This window comes from Ciconia boyciana, chromosome 10, assembly GCF_034638445.1.
Source record: "Ciconia boyciana chromosome 10, ASM3463844v1, whole genome shotgun sequence".
Lineage (NCBI taxonomy): Eukaryota > Metazoa > Chordata > Aves > Ciconiiformes > Ciconiidae > Ciconia > Ciconia boyciana.
The window spans coordinates 23,550,859-23,568,336 of NC_132943.1; the positions used below are offsets into that span (position 1 = coordinate 23,550,859).

General features: G+C 40.7%; 1 protein-coding gene across 2 annotated transcripts; it reads left to right on the top strand.

Moving 5' to 3' along the window:
* Window positions 1-267: 267 nt before the first annotated feature.
* On the top strand, window positions 268-16,348 carry GORASP2 (golgi reassembly stacking protein 2). 2 transcript variants are annotated; one of them, XM_072874361.1, is made up of 11 exons: window positions 303-445; window positions 8,292-8,383; window positions 8,779-8,859; window positions 9,643-9,846; window positions 10,266-10,352; window positions 10,805-10,935; window positions 11,533-11,665; window positions 11,783-11,906; window positions 12,260-12,346; window positions 14,403-14,498; window positions 15,301-16,348. In XM_072874361.1, exons 4-11 carry the CDS (start codon window positions 9,703-9,705, stop codon window positions 15,618-15,620), a joined length of 1,122 nt encoding a protein of 373 aa, XP_072730462.1. In that variant the 5' UTR covers window positions 303-445; window positions 8,292-8,383; window positions 8,779-8,859; window positions 9,643-9,702; the 3' UTR covers window positions 15,621-16,348. The 2 variants fall into 2 exon arrangements, with proteins under 2 accessions (XP_072730461.1, XP_072730462.1); XM_072874360.1 differs by lacking the exon at window positions 8,292-8,383 and having other exon boundaries at window positions 268-445.
* Window positions 16,349-17,478: the final 1,130 nt, after the last annotated feature.

Sequence of the window (17,478 nt, forward strand, 5' to 3'; positions counted from 1 at the left end):
CGCCGTTTCCCGCCGCGGGCAGCCCGGGCGGGCAGAGACGCGCCGCCGCCCTCGGCCGCCAGGGGGCGCCGCCGCGCCAGAGACGAGCGGGAGGGCCGTGGTCCATCGCGGCCACCGTACGGCCTCTGCCTCCCCGGCGGCGGGGCGGGCGCGGTCTGTCCCAGGGCGGACACCGTACGGCCTCCGCCTCCTCCCGGCGGCGGGGGTGCCCGGCAGGGGGCGCTGCGCGGGAGCCGGCGGCTGCGGCCTCCCGGCATGCCCCGCGCGCGGCCTTCGCCCGCCCCTCCCGAGCCGGGCGCGAGGGGGAGGGCGCGCGGAGTGCCACGTCCCCGCTGCGTGGGGCTTTGTGCGGGAGCAGCGCCGCCGCCGCCCGCCCCCAGCCATGGGCGCCTCGCAGAGCGTCGAGATCCCCGGCGGGGGCACCGAGGGCTACCACGTCCTGCGGGTAAGGGCGGCGGGCGCGCCGCTAGGCCGGCGGCGGCCCTCGGGCCCGGCGGCCGCTCCCTCCGCGGGTCTGCGCGCGACGGCCCCAGGGTCTCGCCGGGCCGGGCGGCCCCGCCGCGCTTCCCGCTCGGCGGGGAGGCGCTTGGGCAGCGGCGGCGGCGGCCGGCACTCCCGGCGCCCGCGGCCGGGCCTCCGCCGCGGCTTGTGGTAGCCGCGAGGTCCGCGGCGGGGTCCGCGCTGCCGGCCCCCTTTCCCGGAGGAGCGGGGAGGCGAGCTGCCGCGCCGCTCTCCGCGCGGGGCTCTCCGGGCGCCCCGCCAGAAGGGGCTCGGCTCCGCGCCGCCGCTGCCCGGGGCTTCGCCTCAGCCGCGCTGAGCTGCCCGCGGCCTGCGCCCTGTCCCGGCCCGCGGCGGCAGCCCGGACGCGCTCCGAGCCGCCTCGCCCTGGCTGGAGAGATGTGGGTGGCTCGGACTGTGCCCTCGGGTTGCACCGTCTGCGCTTCAGCTTGTGAACAGGCCGGGAGGGACGGCGCGGGGGGCGATGCTGCTTTTTGGGCAGCCTTTGAGGACAAAGGCTGGTCTCCTCTAGGAAACGCTGTTAGCACGTTAGCTTGCACGCGTTCAAGCTGCAGCTTAAGAACTGCAACCCCTCAGGTGCCTGGCTTGGATAACCGTCAGGCTTTATCTTGATCGTTGCTTCACGACCTGAGCTGTAGCTGCTTCACCCCTCGCAGTAGTTCCAGGGGCGTTAGATCAAGGTATTTAAGTGACAGGCGTCACACCTGCCAGAGCTGCTCTCCGGCATTTATAGTGTTGGTAGTGTTGCTATTTTTCATGGTTCCATAGTTTTTGTTCACACTGCGGCCACAAAATTTTGGTTTTGTGTGCAACAAATATTTTCGTAGGCTGCATTAAAGGTCTTGTGAGCAGTGTTTTGGAAGTCCCTCCTTTAGTATGCTTCACATTCAATGAGCAGAGTGGTACCTGGTTTGTGTCCTTGGATCTGGTGCACTGGGCAATACAGTAACTTTGCTGGAGTTACCAATAGCCTTGTGCTTTTGTGCACCACACCAGTGCTTTTGCCACTGTAGAGTGTGAGTACCCTTACTGAAGGCACCGTGCTGAGCTAGTTTTTTGTTGGGATGGGACCTGCTTGGATCAGCTCTGTCTAGAGCTAGCCCCGCGTTTTAGACGTGAAAGAGCACAAGACCTCGCTCACATGAATTAGTACTTCCTTACTTGGTCTAGCTTGCTAGCAGTGAGCTACAACTAGAATACCATGGTGAAAAAAGAACAGAGGTCGTCTTTCAAGTGTTAAAAAATGCTGCATAAAGCTTTTGAGAAGCAAACATTGATGTTCTGATCAAATCCAAATGTTCATCTGTTAAAATTTACATATAGGCTAAAGTCACGGTCGTCTTTGTTTCTCCCTTTTAATATTACTAGTATATAACAATCCAATGTTACTAATATATGACAATACATTTTGTCTTTTTCCCCACAAAAAACCACTTTTGCAGTTTGGTAAAAGTGTCAGACTTTTTTTTTTAGTGTACTATAGCGTAAATGTCATGTGCTTTTTACTTTTGAGGGCTGTAAAATCAGCAAGTACTCTGCAGTTAGAATATCAGTTATGTCAGGTTTGTCGGTTCATACAGTTTGATTAAAGCATGTTAGTAAATTGAGATGCATCTGTTATGAAGTATAATCTACTCATTTTTTCTTGTAATCTTGCTTGACTCTGGCACCTTTTGTTTTCATTTAGGCACCTTTTGGTTGTAATGTTTTTGCTATGACTTGACATAGCAGTGTTCGATTGCCAGTCTTTGTAAATGTAGTTGGTAGCTGCACCTTAAGGAAGCTGATTTCTGAGAGAACAGCTGTATTTACATTAACTACAGGAAAGGACATGCCTGTTGTCTTAAACAGGCTGATGTCTCTATTTTTTCACTGCCTTATCTTCTTGCTGATATCTTCAGATGCCACAACAATGACTTTTTTTTTTTTTTTCTGTGGACAGGCATCTTAAATTGCATCATGATCCCGGTCTAACAGGAATTAGGCCAGTGCTTATATGTAGTTGGGAGTGTAGAACCAGACTGGAGAAAAATTCTGAAGTTTCACAGTCATAATTTGGAATGTTTATATTGAAATGCATGTGGCATATAAGTGACTAGAATTTTCCTCTATAGTTTATCCAAATTTAATTTTCCAGTTGGTATTCTGTAGTAGGTTTGTTAGACAGATGTGTTTAGCTCACACTGTTAGAGGAGCTCTGCACAAATGCTCTGTCCGCATGGACAACCTTTGGTAGAATTCGGGGTCGAGCAGTACTGCTGTTTTCTTCTAATTTATTCTTAAGTAGACTTTCCTTCTGAGCTCAGTATTTTAATCGGATAAACAAGAATGATAAAAGGAAAATGGCAGTAGTCTTTCAGTGTTACAGATTGAATTTGGATAAGGTCAGATTTCTCTGATAATGTCAAACTTCTGTAAATAGTGTATAGTGGTCGTTTTTAAGATTTCATTAGTTGTTGGAAAACTAGAGAAATGTCAGAAAATCTTTTCAATTATTGGAAGAATTTGTTTGGGTAGGGCAGATAAATGAAAAATATGTGTTAAAAAGCCATGAAACAAATGAGTTAATGTTCAGAATGACCGTAGGAGCCAAGTACAAGTTGCCAGAGGGATGAGCAAACAGAGACTGTTTCTCACAGTGAAACTTTAGACTCTACATGCTGCCTCCCTACAAAACTGGTAGCAAGTCTCTTGTTCTGCTTGCTTCAGACAGGAGCAGAAGTACACGCAGCAAGTGAACAATACCATCGTTAATTTCTGATGTAGTTTTTGCAGATTACTTAAATCTTTTTGGCTGTTCGTGCTAATGTTCAGTGCAATATCTCTTTCATTGTGAGCTTTATTATCAGTGCACTTGTAACAGGAAATAGGAACACACCAGGATTGAAGTGCTGTCGAAGGAAAGCAATTTCATCACGTGCATACTTGACAAGAGAAGTTGCTGTGGGTTGCACTGTTGGGGTTTCTAGACATTGAAATGTAGCCTTTTTTTTTTTTTTAAGAGGGAGAGAAGGTTACAAACTGTTTTGTTGCCCTAGTGTCTTCATAGGTAAATGACCTGATAATCAGTCATTTGTTTGAAACAATTATTTGGAATAGATTTTCATTCATCATATGTGCTTTTGCTGTTAGACTTCCATTTACTGATTCATGTAATGTGCTCATACGTCTTTTTTTTAACTAGTACCTCCCAGGCTGGTAGCATGCAATGCTATTTACCTCTAGGAATTTTCTCCATTGTTTGTTTTTCTCCTCCATAGGTTTCCTTTAACATAAGTTATGTGGCTGATTAGAGCAACTGTCTGACTCTATGTATTGCTCCATATGTATTTGTTTCTGCTCTTCAAAACAGAATGAAGGAAAATTCTGAATAACTTTCAGCAATGTGAAACTGCTATGGCTTGCCCAGGCTGTTGTAATGACTTGACAATTTCTTCAACTAATACGTGATGTAAGAATTTTTATCTGCAAGAGATTTGTGTGCTACAGTGTTACATGCTGTTCTCCCTTAAAAGATATGGAACAGTGGTGCCCAAAGTTTAGATTTCTAAATTACTTGAGTGCTTCAGTTTGTTGTAGTAGAGATACAAACATAAAGAGCCATAAAGAGATGACTTATTTTTTTAAAGGAGGCTCACATTTTAAAAGCTTGAGTTAAAGGCTCTGTGGTAAAACAAAATTTGATGCTACAGATAGGGAATCTATTTTCTTACAAAAAGCTTATAAAGCTTTTTCTCTTGAAAACTGGGTGTTTCATAAGGAAATTCAATACACTTATACTGTGTAATGTGTTAAAATAGCTGACAAATTGCTTATACACGATACATAATGAAATTTTATTACCAATTACAGACTGGGTGGAAGAACTACAAAAAACTTATTTCAGCATTTTGTTGGTAATAAAGTAAATATTAGGAAGCATTTCTTGTGGTGGTGGAGGAGCTTCAGAGCTTCTGCTCCTTGACAGTTGTGTATTTAGTGCTTGAGGCTAAGCTTCTGAAAGTTTAAGTGGACACTAGTATAAGTTACTTAACTTTCAAAAGTGGTGAGAACCTTCACCTGCCTCTGAAAATCAGGGTTTCCATGCCTGATTCCATTTACCATAGCGCTGCTCACTCAGGGCTTAAATTTGTGACCATTGTGTTGCTGAGCAGCCTTATTATAATGTGTAATGTACAATATATACTGTGTAGGCATAGAGTGATAGTGCTGGGAAGGGTGTTCAGCAAAGAGAAACTTTATGTATTTACCAAAAAAGAAGTATTTTTAGTAATGCAGATTAAAATTAGTGTCTTGACCTTGAAACCTTTTCCCTGTTTAATTCTTGACAGTGAATTAAAAGTGAAAAAATTAGTGTGTAATCTATGTGCTCAGCAGCCCTGCTGCCTGAGTGCTGTCATCTCAGTGAGAAACTGAAGTGCTGTAGCATTGTACGAGGCCAAGAGTCATGCAGCCCTCTTCTGCCTTCTGACATTCAGCATTCTTGATAGAGGTTTTCTTCGCTTGCTCTTAAAAAGCTCCGGTGGTGGCAGTTCCACAGCTTCTCTGGGTAGTCTGTTCCACTGTTTTTCTCACTGTTAGAAAGTCATGGCATTTACCCACAGGTGTCTGTAACTTACATGTCTGAAATAACAGCTGGCTTTGAGAGAATTAGGTTTCCCAAGCTGCCATTGATGGTATCTTGCCTGCAGTGGCATCTGTTGTAAATGGTATTACTTGATTATTTCTCAGTCCTTATTCGATTACAAAGGCAAGTTACTGAATACCTACTTGGGGCATGCAGCAAAGCTGCACAAAGCCAGATTGCTCAGGAGGCCTAGAGTTTATGTACATATATGTGGACTTACATCATTAATAAGAAGGTTTTTGTGCCCTTGTATTTCCTAAGGTCGCTGATTATCCTTTGTTGTAGTTGCTGTAGTTCCTGGAAGAGAACTGTGGCCACAGAGCTTTGAGCAGAGAGCTGTGTTTTGCATTTGGCACTGCGGGGTGGTGATAAATTGTGCAGGTAGCTAGCTAAAAATAAGGTGGTGCGACATAAAAAGTCTATGGGGTCAGTGTGATTGTTGTGCAGGGCTGAGTATGTTGCTTCTTTTAAGGAGGAGACTTTTCATGTGGAATTAACTCGGAATTTCTGATTTGCATTTCTGGGACTGCCAGGCATAAAAATGCTTTTCCGTCAGTGACGTTGGGCCCAAACAAGCTAGGCAAATAGGAGACTTTTTGTGACTGAACCTGTGCATGGCAGCATAAGGAAATGTGACGACAGAAGGGATGCATCTATGTGCTTCTGAGGTGCATGTATGATTGATGCAACTATAAGAGCTTGATTTCTTTTACATACAGCTTCCTGATAGTTTTTACATGCCCACTTAGAAACAAACCATGCACAGATGTTCAGGATTGTGATGGATTTGGGGGAAGGTGTTCAACATTTGAAGATACTTTCTGCAAACTAATCATTTGGAACATGGAAACTCTCTCAGTCCCTTCATCAGTTTGGGGCAGACTATAAATAATTTACTTAGAGTACCAAATCTATACATCCCGGGTGTCAGCGAGCTTGACATTGATGGATGCTGAACATATGTAATTCTTATTTATTGTAGGTACTCCTTCTCATTTTAAAAGACTACCTTATTGAATACTAGTCACTGTTGGTTCACAGTGTTCAGGATGTAATCTATTGGAGGTCCTGGGGGAGGGATATTGTGTCAGGGTGTAGGGGTTTTGTTGCTTGGGTTTTTTTAAGAAGTTCATTTGGAAATGGAGGAAAATCTCTGAATAAAGAGTGGACCATGTCAGGACTGTTTTTGCAGCTGTCCTACTGGCTGAATGAAGTCTGGCTTTTCATAATTTCAAGGCCATGGCATATATCCAGTCCTAACAATCTGATGTGTTATCTGAATAAATGTATCAGTTTGTTGGATTTACTTATTTTTAATGATGAGGTTTAGAAAGACATGTTCTTCTTTAAAATTCTTGTTTTCCCAATAACTTCTGAAACCATCTGCTGATTTCATTTTAGTAGAAAGCCTTTATGTCAGGCTCATTAAAAACACAAAACGTAAGTTCTTACATGTCACATGCAATAGGTGGTGGAATGAGAGAGAGAGAGGCTGTTAAAGGATTGTCACGTCACCTCCCTAAACTGAGGGAAGAACAACAAACAGCACAAGCTCATCCTACATTGGCTTGTGCCAATGTAGATGAACCACATCAGAGGAGAGGATGTTTTGAATGACTTAGTTACAAGAGAAACTTCAAGCCCAAGAATGCAATTATGGAGCATGTCCATAGGAAACCAGAGTTCTTTAATTCTGCTTTCATGAAACTGTTTGTTTAACCTTTCTTTGGCAGGAAGACCTCAAGTACCCAACTTAGTAAATGCTTTCTACATTTGAGAAGAATAATTCATATAGTGTATTTTAGCGTCTCTGTGGCTTTTCTCATAAGCTAAAATTTCTGTTTGTGGGGGTTGTTCTGAGCTAGCTCTACATTATTGAAAGTTTTAATACCTAAAGTTAAAAATGAGCTCTAGGGACAGTCCACTGCTGTCAAAGCAACATCTATGATGTGCCCGGGAGTTTCTATGCAGCTAGTGTCAGAGAGTCTGCTACATGAAGCTTAGCTTGTACTTTTGCCCTATTGCCTGGTGCACAGCTTGCTATCTGATCTCTAGTTATTCTTGGCGAGAGGCACCTTGAACCGACAGATTGAGTAAGTAACACGGAGGCAGTAGTTTGGATCTAGTCAGTGGGACTGCAAGTTACTTTGATTGAGAGCTGTGGTTCCGTACAGTTAATATTTGGCACCTGGGGAGAATATCTGTACCCCCAGTTGTAGGAAATTATTTCCAAGGAGCATGCAGGCATCTTGAAGAGGCAATTCTGTAGACACACTTCAAGTTCCAGTTAGAAATGATAAATGTGGGGTTTGGGGGTGTTATTGCTGCCTCACTGATTTTTATTACTTTAGGATAAGGTTGGTTTCATACTTTTTTGCTGCTTTACAAATCTTGGACAGCAATCAGTGTGTGTGATGTGACTCTGGAACTACTGATTCCAGATTATTTTTTCTTTAATGAATGTTTAGGTTATGTGACACTAATGTTCGAAGCTTCTGGCATCTGTTACAGAAAGCTACGCACAAGTAATCTGAGTTTTGTCCAAGCTCTGATCTTGTGAGTGTGTTGGGCAGAGATAAATAGACTCTAACATGACAGTTTTAGTAGTAAGCAAGCTTTTTTTTCCATATTAGAATATTTTGTTCTAGATGAGTCATATTAAGAAAACTCAATTCCTGCCGAACCAGACCGGTATTGAACAAAGTAGCAGATTTGTAACAGTTCTGTCAGATGGAATAACACGTAATGTAAGAAACCACACTGTAAAGGGTAATGCTTTTTAGATCTTTTTGGAAGATTAATGTAGCACATAAAAGAAAAAGCCAGTGGGTAAAATGAATCAGCTTACAAATAAAGATATTCTTTGCTAGAAAGGCTGTAGGAAAAATCTGATAGCCATATTGGAGTTACTTTTGTCTGTCAGCAATGCATATAATAGTGAAAAAACAACACTGGCAAAGTGTCTCTCAGTTACTCCATTTGGAATTAAAAGCATACTTTAAGCTTCTGGGAGCAATGTGTATCCAATACTTAGGCCTTGTCCTAGTGGAGTGGTTGAATTACTTGAGCTGCCATGGCTGCAAAATTGCACGTGTCCCTTTTCTTGCAGCTTGTTGGTTATGTTAATGATTCATTGTCTGTACAGATGCCCTCTGTGTCTCAAGAATGTCAACAGGTGATGTTTAATCATGAAATAACAACCCGTGCTTACAGAGATGGGACTCTTCTTTTCCTCTAGTAAGTGTAAGATAAAAAACAAGGTCCAACGTTGGTACTTCTGTGGAAACATACTGCTTTTTAACCAACTTTTTCAGAATTCATTAAGCTGGTCCTTTGACCATAATCTCCTTTATAGAAATAAATATCTACAATTTATCTGCTGCAGCTGTTAAGCAGTGCTTGTCCCAGGGAGTGGCTGTTGTTGTGTCATTCCTCAATAATTTATAAATTATTCATTCTTTTTTTTTAAGGGAGGGATTTTTTTGGGCCAAAAGATTATATTTAACATTTAAAAATCATACATACAAACATCAGTAGCTTCTAGAACTACAGTTTGCAGGAGCAGAAATATAATTCTAATCTATGGATCAGCATTGGTACACTTTTGCTAAATTCTTGTTTAACTTTGTTAGGTACAGGAAAACTCACCAGGGCATAGAGCTGGATTGGAGCCATTCTTTGATTTTATTGTGTCCATTAACGGTTCAAGATTGGTAAGTGTGTTGCTATTTTATAACTCAGAATATAAACAATGTGTTGAGAATCTTATAGGTAAACCAATGCATTTGTTTTATTTAAATGTGTATAAAATATTTCTCCTTAGTTTAAAATGAGAAAGCCTGACTGCATCAGAAGTTAATTTCCTTCACCCTGTAGTTATAATTCTATTAAAAATTTAGCTGGAGAATAAGGTTGCAGACACAGACATGCTCTCTGCAGACATCTGCACCAGCAGAAGATAGTACTACTTACTGATCCACCACTAGCTGCTTGTGTTAGTGCCCCCATAGTTCTGTCTGTAAAACTGCTTGTGTGAGAACTTGCAAACTCATTTCAGTCAAAACAGGTCAATTGAAAGAGCTGTTGTCAAAGCCGTTAGCTGGGCAGGGGTCATGGGAGAAAGTTTTCAAGCAGAGCTATAGTGAGACAACAAACCATCCTATCAGTGGAAAAGAACAGCTGTGGGTAAGCTCTTCCACCAGTACGGCTGGATTCAAGAAAGCCTCTGAAAAGCTGCAAGGCGCATTGTGTCACAGGTTTAATTAAAGTGCTGTCATGTTTGGAAAGCATGACCTGTTACTGTGACATCCCAGGTTTTCACGGGAGTTGTATTCTAGAATTGTGAAGGGACTGGAAGCTTGTTATAAAATAGCTGTAGATACATATTCTGATAATCCACAGTGTTTATAGGGCCTTTGAAATACAAAAGTGGTGCTATAGAACTGGATGCTTGCTGCCTTAAACACTAAACCAAGCTCTTGTTTGAACATTTGCAGAATAAAGACAATGACACTCTGAAGGACCTGTTGAAAGCAAATGTTGAAAAACCTGTAAAAATGCTAGTGTACAGTAGCAAAACACTGGAACTGAGAGAAACATCAGTGACCCCCAGCAACATGTGGGGTGGACAGGGCCTGCTGGGTGTGAGCATTCGTTTCTGCAGCTTTGATGGGGCCAATGAAAACGTATGGCATGTTTTGGTACGTATGGACTTCCCAGTATTTTTCTTACTGTTGCTTATTGTTAAACTTCCACTTTTTACTGAAAAGTAACTTGCAAGGGTGTACACATGCCATGAGATCAAATTGGTCTGTTTTCTCTTCATTGATTTTTGCATTTGGAGAGACTTTAGAACTAGAACTGTATGTCTGTGAGTGTATTATCAAATCTTGTATTTAAATCAGTGGTTTTGTACAATACTCAGAGCTCCTTGTAACTATATCAAAAGAGACTGTCATCTAGCCACTGTTTCACTAGTTCAGTGACTATTCTACTGATTGTGTTGAAAACTTGATCAGTTTGTGTGTCTGGCTCAAAACTTGTGTGAAGTGCATATCTAACTGTTCTGCTACAACCTGACAGTTACATAGTGTTTTGTAACTTCCCATCTTAAAACTAGGAAGTGGAACCAAATTCTCCTGCTGCATTAGCTGGACTTAGACCTCATAGTGACTATATCATTGGAGCGGATACCGTAATGAATGAGGTAAGTATATGAAAATAAGATTTTGATTTTTTTAAAAACTAAAAAAGAGTTGTACCAGGGCAGTTAGAAACATCCCCAGTTCTGTCTCTCTTCAGTGCTAATGGAAGTAAGCTAATGCAAAGAGGAATGGGTTCTGGCATGGTACCTCTTCTTTGTGCTTAAAAGCAATTCTGGAAATAAAAACTGCTCTTAAATATCTTCATGAAGTCAGATAGAAACTTTTTTTGTGCTCTAATATTAATGTTTCAGATAGCAGATTTGAAGTCTGGGTTGTGCTAGCAAAGCACATTTTAAAGTTGGCCTTGTGATAAAACAGCAGCACTGCAACAACTGCAACATGTAGTAGTTACCAGGTTCTGTTGCAGAAAGTTAGGACTAGGAAGATGATCATTCTAATGTCAAATGATAATATAAGGACAAGAAAGCCCTTATTCATTTTTATCCTTTTGCAGTCTGAAGATCTCTTTTCCCTTATTGAAAGGCATGAAGCAAAGCCATTAAAACTTTATGTGTACAACACAGACACAGATAATTGTCGGGAAGTGGTGATTACTCCAAATTCTGCCTGGGGTGGAGAAGGCAGGTAAGGAGAAAATATGTTACAGGCAGATGACTTTCTTGTAGCACTAGCCTAAAAGCTGCTTGCTTAAGTTTTTTACAAAGACAGGAAAAGTGTGTTGTGATATCCAAGGCATTTCTGCTATAATAAACTATATATTTACTTGAAATTCAGATTTAGTTACTAATGAGGGGTTTGTATTTACAGAGTAAATTAGCTAGTGCAAAAATGCACAAAGTGCAGCGGTTGCTTTCTGCATTAGGCTTCAAATAGTCATTAGGCTGTAGTATATTTTTAAAGTATTGCGCAGTAGCCAGAACAGAGGACTGCAAATAACTGTGAGTTGAATTCCAAGCTGTATACCTGATATAGATGCTTGGTTTAAATAACAACGAAATTTATTTTGTGCTAAATGTTTATTGCTAAAAGCTACACAATTTCCTTTCAGTTGTCTCGTATCGATTATTTCTCCATAGAAAATGAGGCAACATTGCAGGGGAAGGGGAAAGCTGTACAGAACTTATCTTGAAACTTCTTGGTGTCTTAAGTCATTCATGCATTGCTTACTATGGAGTCTGTAGTTGTCACTTCACTGACTTTTAAATGTTCATATTTTAAAAGCCTAGGATGTGGCATTGGTTATGGATATTTGCATAGGATACCTACACGTCCATTTGAAGAGGGAAAGAAAATTTCTCTCCCGGGACAATTGCCTAGTGCATCTCTCAGTCCCCTCAAAGATGGCTTCACAGAGGTAAGTTGTAATTGTTTTTGTGGCTTGGATTATGATGTTACATTGCTTTTCTGCTTCTGTTGGTTCTTGTGGAAACAAACCCTAATGATGTAACTTTCTTTTTTTCCTTTCAATAAGGTTCAGCTGTCATCAGTTAATCCCTCAGCCACATTACCCCCTGGGTCAGCAAGCCTTGAACAGAGTCTTTCAGGACTTTCTATTAGTTCACCCTCAACTACTGTCAGTAATGTTCTCAGTACAGGTTAGTATGGAAGTAGCTGACTTCTGAAATGCATGCATTTTCTGACTTTTTTGCGTTCACAGATGTTTCTGTCAATTTAATAGAAGGCAGAAGAGAGAATAAAATTTTCTCTTCCCCAAACTTTTCTTGACAACAAAGATTAGAGTACTGTAATTGTGCCCTACTTGCTCACAAAATAATTGCAAACAACTTCTATCAGAAATACAATGCGTATTATTTAGAATACTGTTTTTCTTCATCAACATTTTATGGTTAAGGCAAACAGTAATTCTCCTGTAAGCAATAATTTATTTGTACTCCTTGAGGAAGGGAACTGAAGTGTTGTATGCTTATAATTAATGTTACTCCACCAGGTGTTCCAACAGTTCCATTATTACCACCACAAGTCAGTCAGTCCCTTACCTCTGTGCCACCAGTTACCCCAGCAACTACATTACCAGGTGAGTAGCTAAAATTTCTTAAAACATTTCTGAAACAAAAATCTTAAGGGAGCAAGGGAAGAGAGCTGTCTTTCCACTGCTTTTTGGGGGACGGGAGGGTATAACTTCATACAACTCATACATTTAATGTTAAGGGTCTCTATACAACCTCTACAATTTTTTTTTTTTAAGAATATGTGCACAGCATGTCTGTAGCACAGAGGAGTGAGTTGGCAACAAAGCTTATAACCATTTGCCTTTTAGGGCCCCCTACACAATAGATGCAGTATTCAGGATTTCTCAGGAAGGTATTAGCTTTGCTATTTGCAACATTTCTTGAGTTGATATGTTGTTACTTTCCATAGTTCATAAATTGTATGTTGCAAAATACTTTTGCAAATAGCTTCACAGTTTCCTGTTTGACCTTCACACTTGGACATCATGGCAGAAGAAAAATCTGAGAAGGCACATCTTGCCTATTTCTGTGTTTCACCCGTAAAACCTCCATTTTAGGAAACCTGCATTTTAATACACAGCTTGATCATTCTTCCTAGTATAAATAGAGGGCTAACAATATAGAACTGTATGTTGCAGTTACTGTTTCTGAACTATTTAGTAATTTAAACTGGTATAACAAAAGTAAGGGTCTGTCTACAAAGTGGTGTGCATTATTTCCTGATAATAATGAACATTTCAAGCACTAATATTCCAGAATTATTCATAGTAGGTAAGATGAGGATTGTATAGGATTTTGCCATGTTTGATGCACTGGTACAGGACTCAGTCGTGCATTCCAAAACACTGAAGGAGTTGTATTTTATGTTTTGTATGCTATGAGACAAGTAGATAAAGATGTGTCCAAAAGTTTTAAGTACTGCTTGGAGGTATGCTCTCTAACATAGACAAAATGTGTAGTAGAGCTAAGTGCATGCAAACAAGGGTGGAGAACTTTAATCTTGTACTGCTTAGAGAAAATAGCAAACTACTAAGAAGTTCAGCTTCTGTTAACGTCCTCTTCTTCCTCAGCCCCCTATCCACCCCTTCCCCAAAATCTGCAAATACGAATTTTCCTTTCACCTTGTTCTCTGAATAGTATCATTGCTTTTTTGAAAGCTATTAGAATATTTCTTGCAATTTGTATGGCCATACTAGTGAATTTGTAAGTATTAAATATACAGGAGGTTTAAAATTTGAGTGAATTTGTGTGAGGTTCAGCTTTTTTCAGATTTTAAAAAAGTTCAAACCAAAGTTGCTTGTAGCTGAGCTGAAAGCTCTTTGAGTCAGATTATGTCAGCCTTTGTGGCTAATGAATTCACAGGTAGGTAAAGATGACTGATTTTTAATCAAAATCTGTGTACAGTGGCCTTGCTTTAAGACTTTTCTCCTCTCCATCTTGTAGTATCAACAGTTTCTTTCAGAATTAGCCTTCTCTGAGCTAAACACAAAGTAGGAGTAGAGCCCTTGTCCCAGAAATGCAGCCCCTGTAAGACAGGAAATTCAGGAGCGGAAAGATGTTCCATAGCAAACACAATGATGGAAGGGCATGTTGTGTTCATCAGGTGTTTCTCTTCTATTTTCAGTCCTTCCTGACTTTGAAAGTTACTTTCTTGCCTTTCCTATATATTTTTGTGTTTAACTCTAGTTATGAACAAAGTAGAAAAGACTAATAATAATCAATATTAGAGATCAGAAATACTATGTATTTCATCCTATTGTTATCTTCTGCCATTCAAATTAGGAATGGAGGGCTTCTGGTACAGTGCTGCGGTGAAATAACTACCTTTGTTAAAAGCTGAACGTGGAATGCAAACCTACTAATTCCTTGAAATAAGATTCTACTTTTCTCAGGGAAATCTGAAAGGTTGGGATTATGTATTTGCTAGTCCAGACTTCCTGCAATAGGTGTATATTTTCACTGTGCAACTTAAAAGCTGAAACTTAGGTGAATTTGCATTCTTTTATGTAAAAATGATAATCGAGATGTAAAGCAATATAAAATAACTTTAAATGATCAATAAGATCTCAGAAACAGAAAAAAACCACGTTTTTGGCTGTAACTTTTCCACTCTTCTCTTAGGTCTGATGCCATTACCAGCAGGGCTTCCCAACCTGACTGATCTGTCCAAACTTAATTTACCTGCACCACACATCGTTCCAGAAATCATACAGCCTGGTATGTGCTTCTACAAACTGAAAACACTGTAATAGTGGGTGTCTCTCCTTGATGATCCTTGACACTCTCATTTAGAGCCATCTGGTGGAGCCCTGAAGAGGATAAAGTGAATGTTTGCCTGAGATGGGAGTTGACAGTAGTGCCCAGATTAGGTAGACAAGGAATATGGCTTTAGATAAACTAATTCTAAACTTGTGTCTGTATTTAGTTGTTTCATCTTATATTACCTGATTTATTATCTTAAAAGAGATTGTGCCAAGAATGAAAGTATATATTTTTATGGGTAGAAGAAAATATAAGGTGTTTCCTTGTATGGTAGATGAGGAGATTGAAGCACCCTGATTGAATGCCAAAAGTACAAACTAATACTAGATTTATGGTTTTGAATAAAACAAAACTGCTGAAGGTGCACATGGAGCAAGCAAAAAAGAAATTGGAAGCTTACATGGAATAAGGTGGTTTTTAACTTCTTGTTTCTGGCAGTTTCAGTGAATGCCAGAGAAATCTAATCATCAGTATTAATGCATTAAATACCTAGTCCTCTGGGGAGGTAGAAGCAAACGAGTTTATTCCGATTCTTCAGTTCTGAAATCTGAAGTATCAGGCTTAAAACTAGCCTGCTGAGTCAGTGCTGCACATATACCATGCTCACACTAAGCTCAAAAAGCTTCCTCCTCTCCAAGAGTAAATAGGAGATTAGAGAAGGTAAAAATTTTAAGCAAACAGAGAACCTCTCCAGATCTGTCTGTGGTATGCAGCAGCTCACTGCCTTGGTTTTTTTTCTTTTTTTATTTCTCCTCAGGTTTGCCATCCCTTCCCTCCTTGCCACCTCTGAATCTAATGGGAATAGCACCTCTATCAATGCCACCCAAATGCGTTCCTCTGCTTCCTTTGGTCACAGAGGCATCTACAGTGCCTACAGATTTGCTTCCCTCCATTACTCAAGCCGGAAGCTTTTCCATTGACCCTGGCACCACTGTAAATGTAGAACAGACCTCTACACTCACCTTGGATAGTGCTACCCCAACTTCTAAGGCAACTATTGTCGACAGGTCAAGTGAATCCTCTACAGTTAATGAGAAAACATCTGGAGTCACAGATATACAAGCTTCTGAATCGTAACTCCAGATCACTCTGTTGGATTGGCTTGGTATTTATTTAGCCATGGGATACATATTTGAAGAGCAAGCTATCATTAATTTCATACTAGTTTGTACTTAATCTTTAGGAGTCCTGTAAATAATATGGAAGTATAATAAAAATAAAAGGGGGTTTATAAAGTGTGTGTGGTGGGAGGGGAGGAAGAGTACTTGTATGTAACAAAAAAAAAGTAAAGGTGGTAAATAGAATTCCACTGCCAAACCCGGAGGTATATGTTTTTAATATAGGCTGACAGCCTTAGCCTGCTAGGCCTGTCCTTGCTTATAATTAGCAATTTTTGCTTCTGATAGAAATGAAGCGGTTCTTGCGTGTGACATTTACGTACCATAGTTCTTGTTCTTGGCAAGTATCTTGATATTACAGTGGGGATGAGAATGTTTAGTCTGAGTTGTAAATTTTGACACTGCAAAACTTCACCTAAAGATATTTCTATTAAAGTTGCTGAGTGACCTGTTAACTGACATCTCGTTATTCAGCTTGTACACAAATCTTTATTTTTAAGCTCTTGAGAGATGCTGAAGCCATGTTTTCTGACTGCTGCTGCGTTGTTTCATACGCCCACTGTAAAATGGCCTTTGGAAGGGAATACAGGAAATGTTAAATGTAGCACACAATTTGGCACTTCATGACTACTGTAAGACAAATTAATGGATTAAGCATACATACAGCAATAAATTCCTGGAATTTTATCTTTTGTGTGACAAAATAGCACATTTATTTGTTTAACGCTTAAATTCTCATTTAACTGTTTTTAGCTCAGCTCTCTCTAGCACAGATCTGTGAAAGGGCTCCCCTCCAGAGGAATGGATCCAAGAGGGAATGCCAGACTTCTTAATGGCAGGCAGGATCAGCACGAGCGGTTAGATCCGTTGCAGCAATGAGTCATGAAATCTGCCTGCATATGATTCATACTTGGCTTTTTAAATTGATGCTCAGAATGAAAATTGTAGATTAACTGTAGATTATACACTTGTATAAACTGGTGTGTGCGCTGTACTCCAAGTGATAGCCTTCGCTCCTGGTATCAGGTACAGTTGATGTGGAAAACTGTTTTGTACTACTCCAGTCCTTCTATACTACTGGGATTTCATTTATATAAGTTTGCTACAAGCATATGCAAACTTTAGCCATACCATCAGCAGGCTGGAGCTGAAGTCTGTCTCAACAGCTACGTAATCCCTTTTGGCAGTGTAGTGTGTCTGATCACTGTTTGGAATAGTAGTTGTGTCTAACTGCTGATCATAAGGCTTCCACTTGAACTAATTCTTTGAGATGTTATCCAATACCTGTTGTCCTGTCTCATCTTTATCACTTAAGTATTTGCCTTTCTCTGCCCCACTACTGCACATTTCCTCATCACCTGTTGTGTCACAAGCCTGTGTTAAAGACAGACCCCAAACACTTTTTTCCCCATGCTGTGAGCAGTTTCTTTTCTCAGCTGCTTGGAGTGTGAAATCCCTCTGCCTTGTGAAGTAGGGGGCTCACTGTTCCTCAGAATGTATTTTTGATTTACCTTTGTAAATCCAGTGTCACATACCTCAGAATTAAACCTTGGCATGAGAAGAAGGCTGTTCCTTCTTTTCATTGCTGTATACAAAGTCTGTTAGTATTGAGCTTCATAAAGCCTCACAGGTCTGACAGTCTTTCCTATAACTTCCTTACATGCTTCCACAGCTAGAGTCCTCATCATTATTATTTTCCTTATCTAACCCAAGAACAGTAGAAATAGAAGTTTTGTCACATACCAAATTTAGAGCAATTGCTGGCTGTAATTAAATGCCTTGAACTAGAATCCTTGGGTAGTTTTTTTTTTGTTCTT

Coding starts and splice junctions, on each gene's coding strand:
- GORASP2 (XM_072874360.1), top strand. CDS start 383: ATGGGCGCCTCGCAGAGCGTCGAGATCCCCGGCGGGGGCACCGAGGGC. Junction 12,347..14,402: donor CCCAGCAACTACATTACCAG/GTGAGTAGCTAA, acceptor CTCTTCTCTTAG/GTCTGATGCCATTACCAGCA. Junction 14,499..15,300: donor TCCAGAAATCATACAGCCTG/GTATGTGCTTCT, acceptor ATTTCTCCTCAG/GTTTGCCATCCCTTCCCTCC.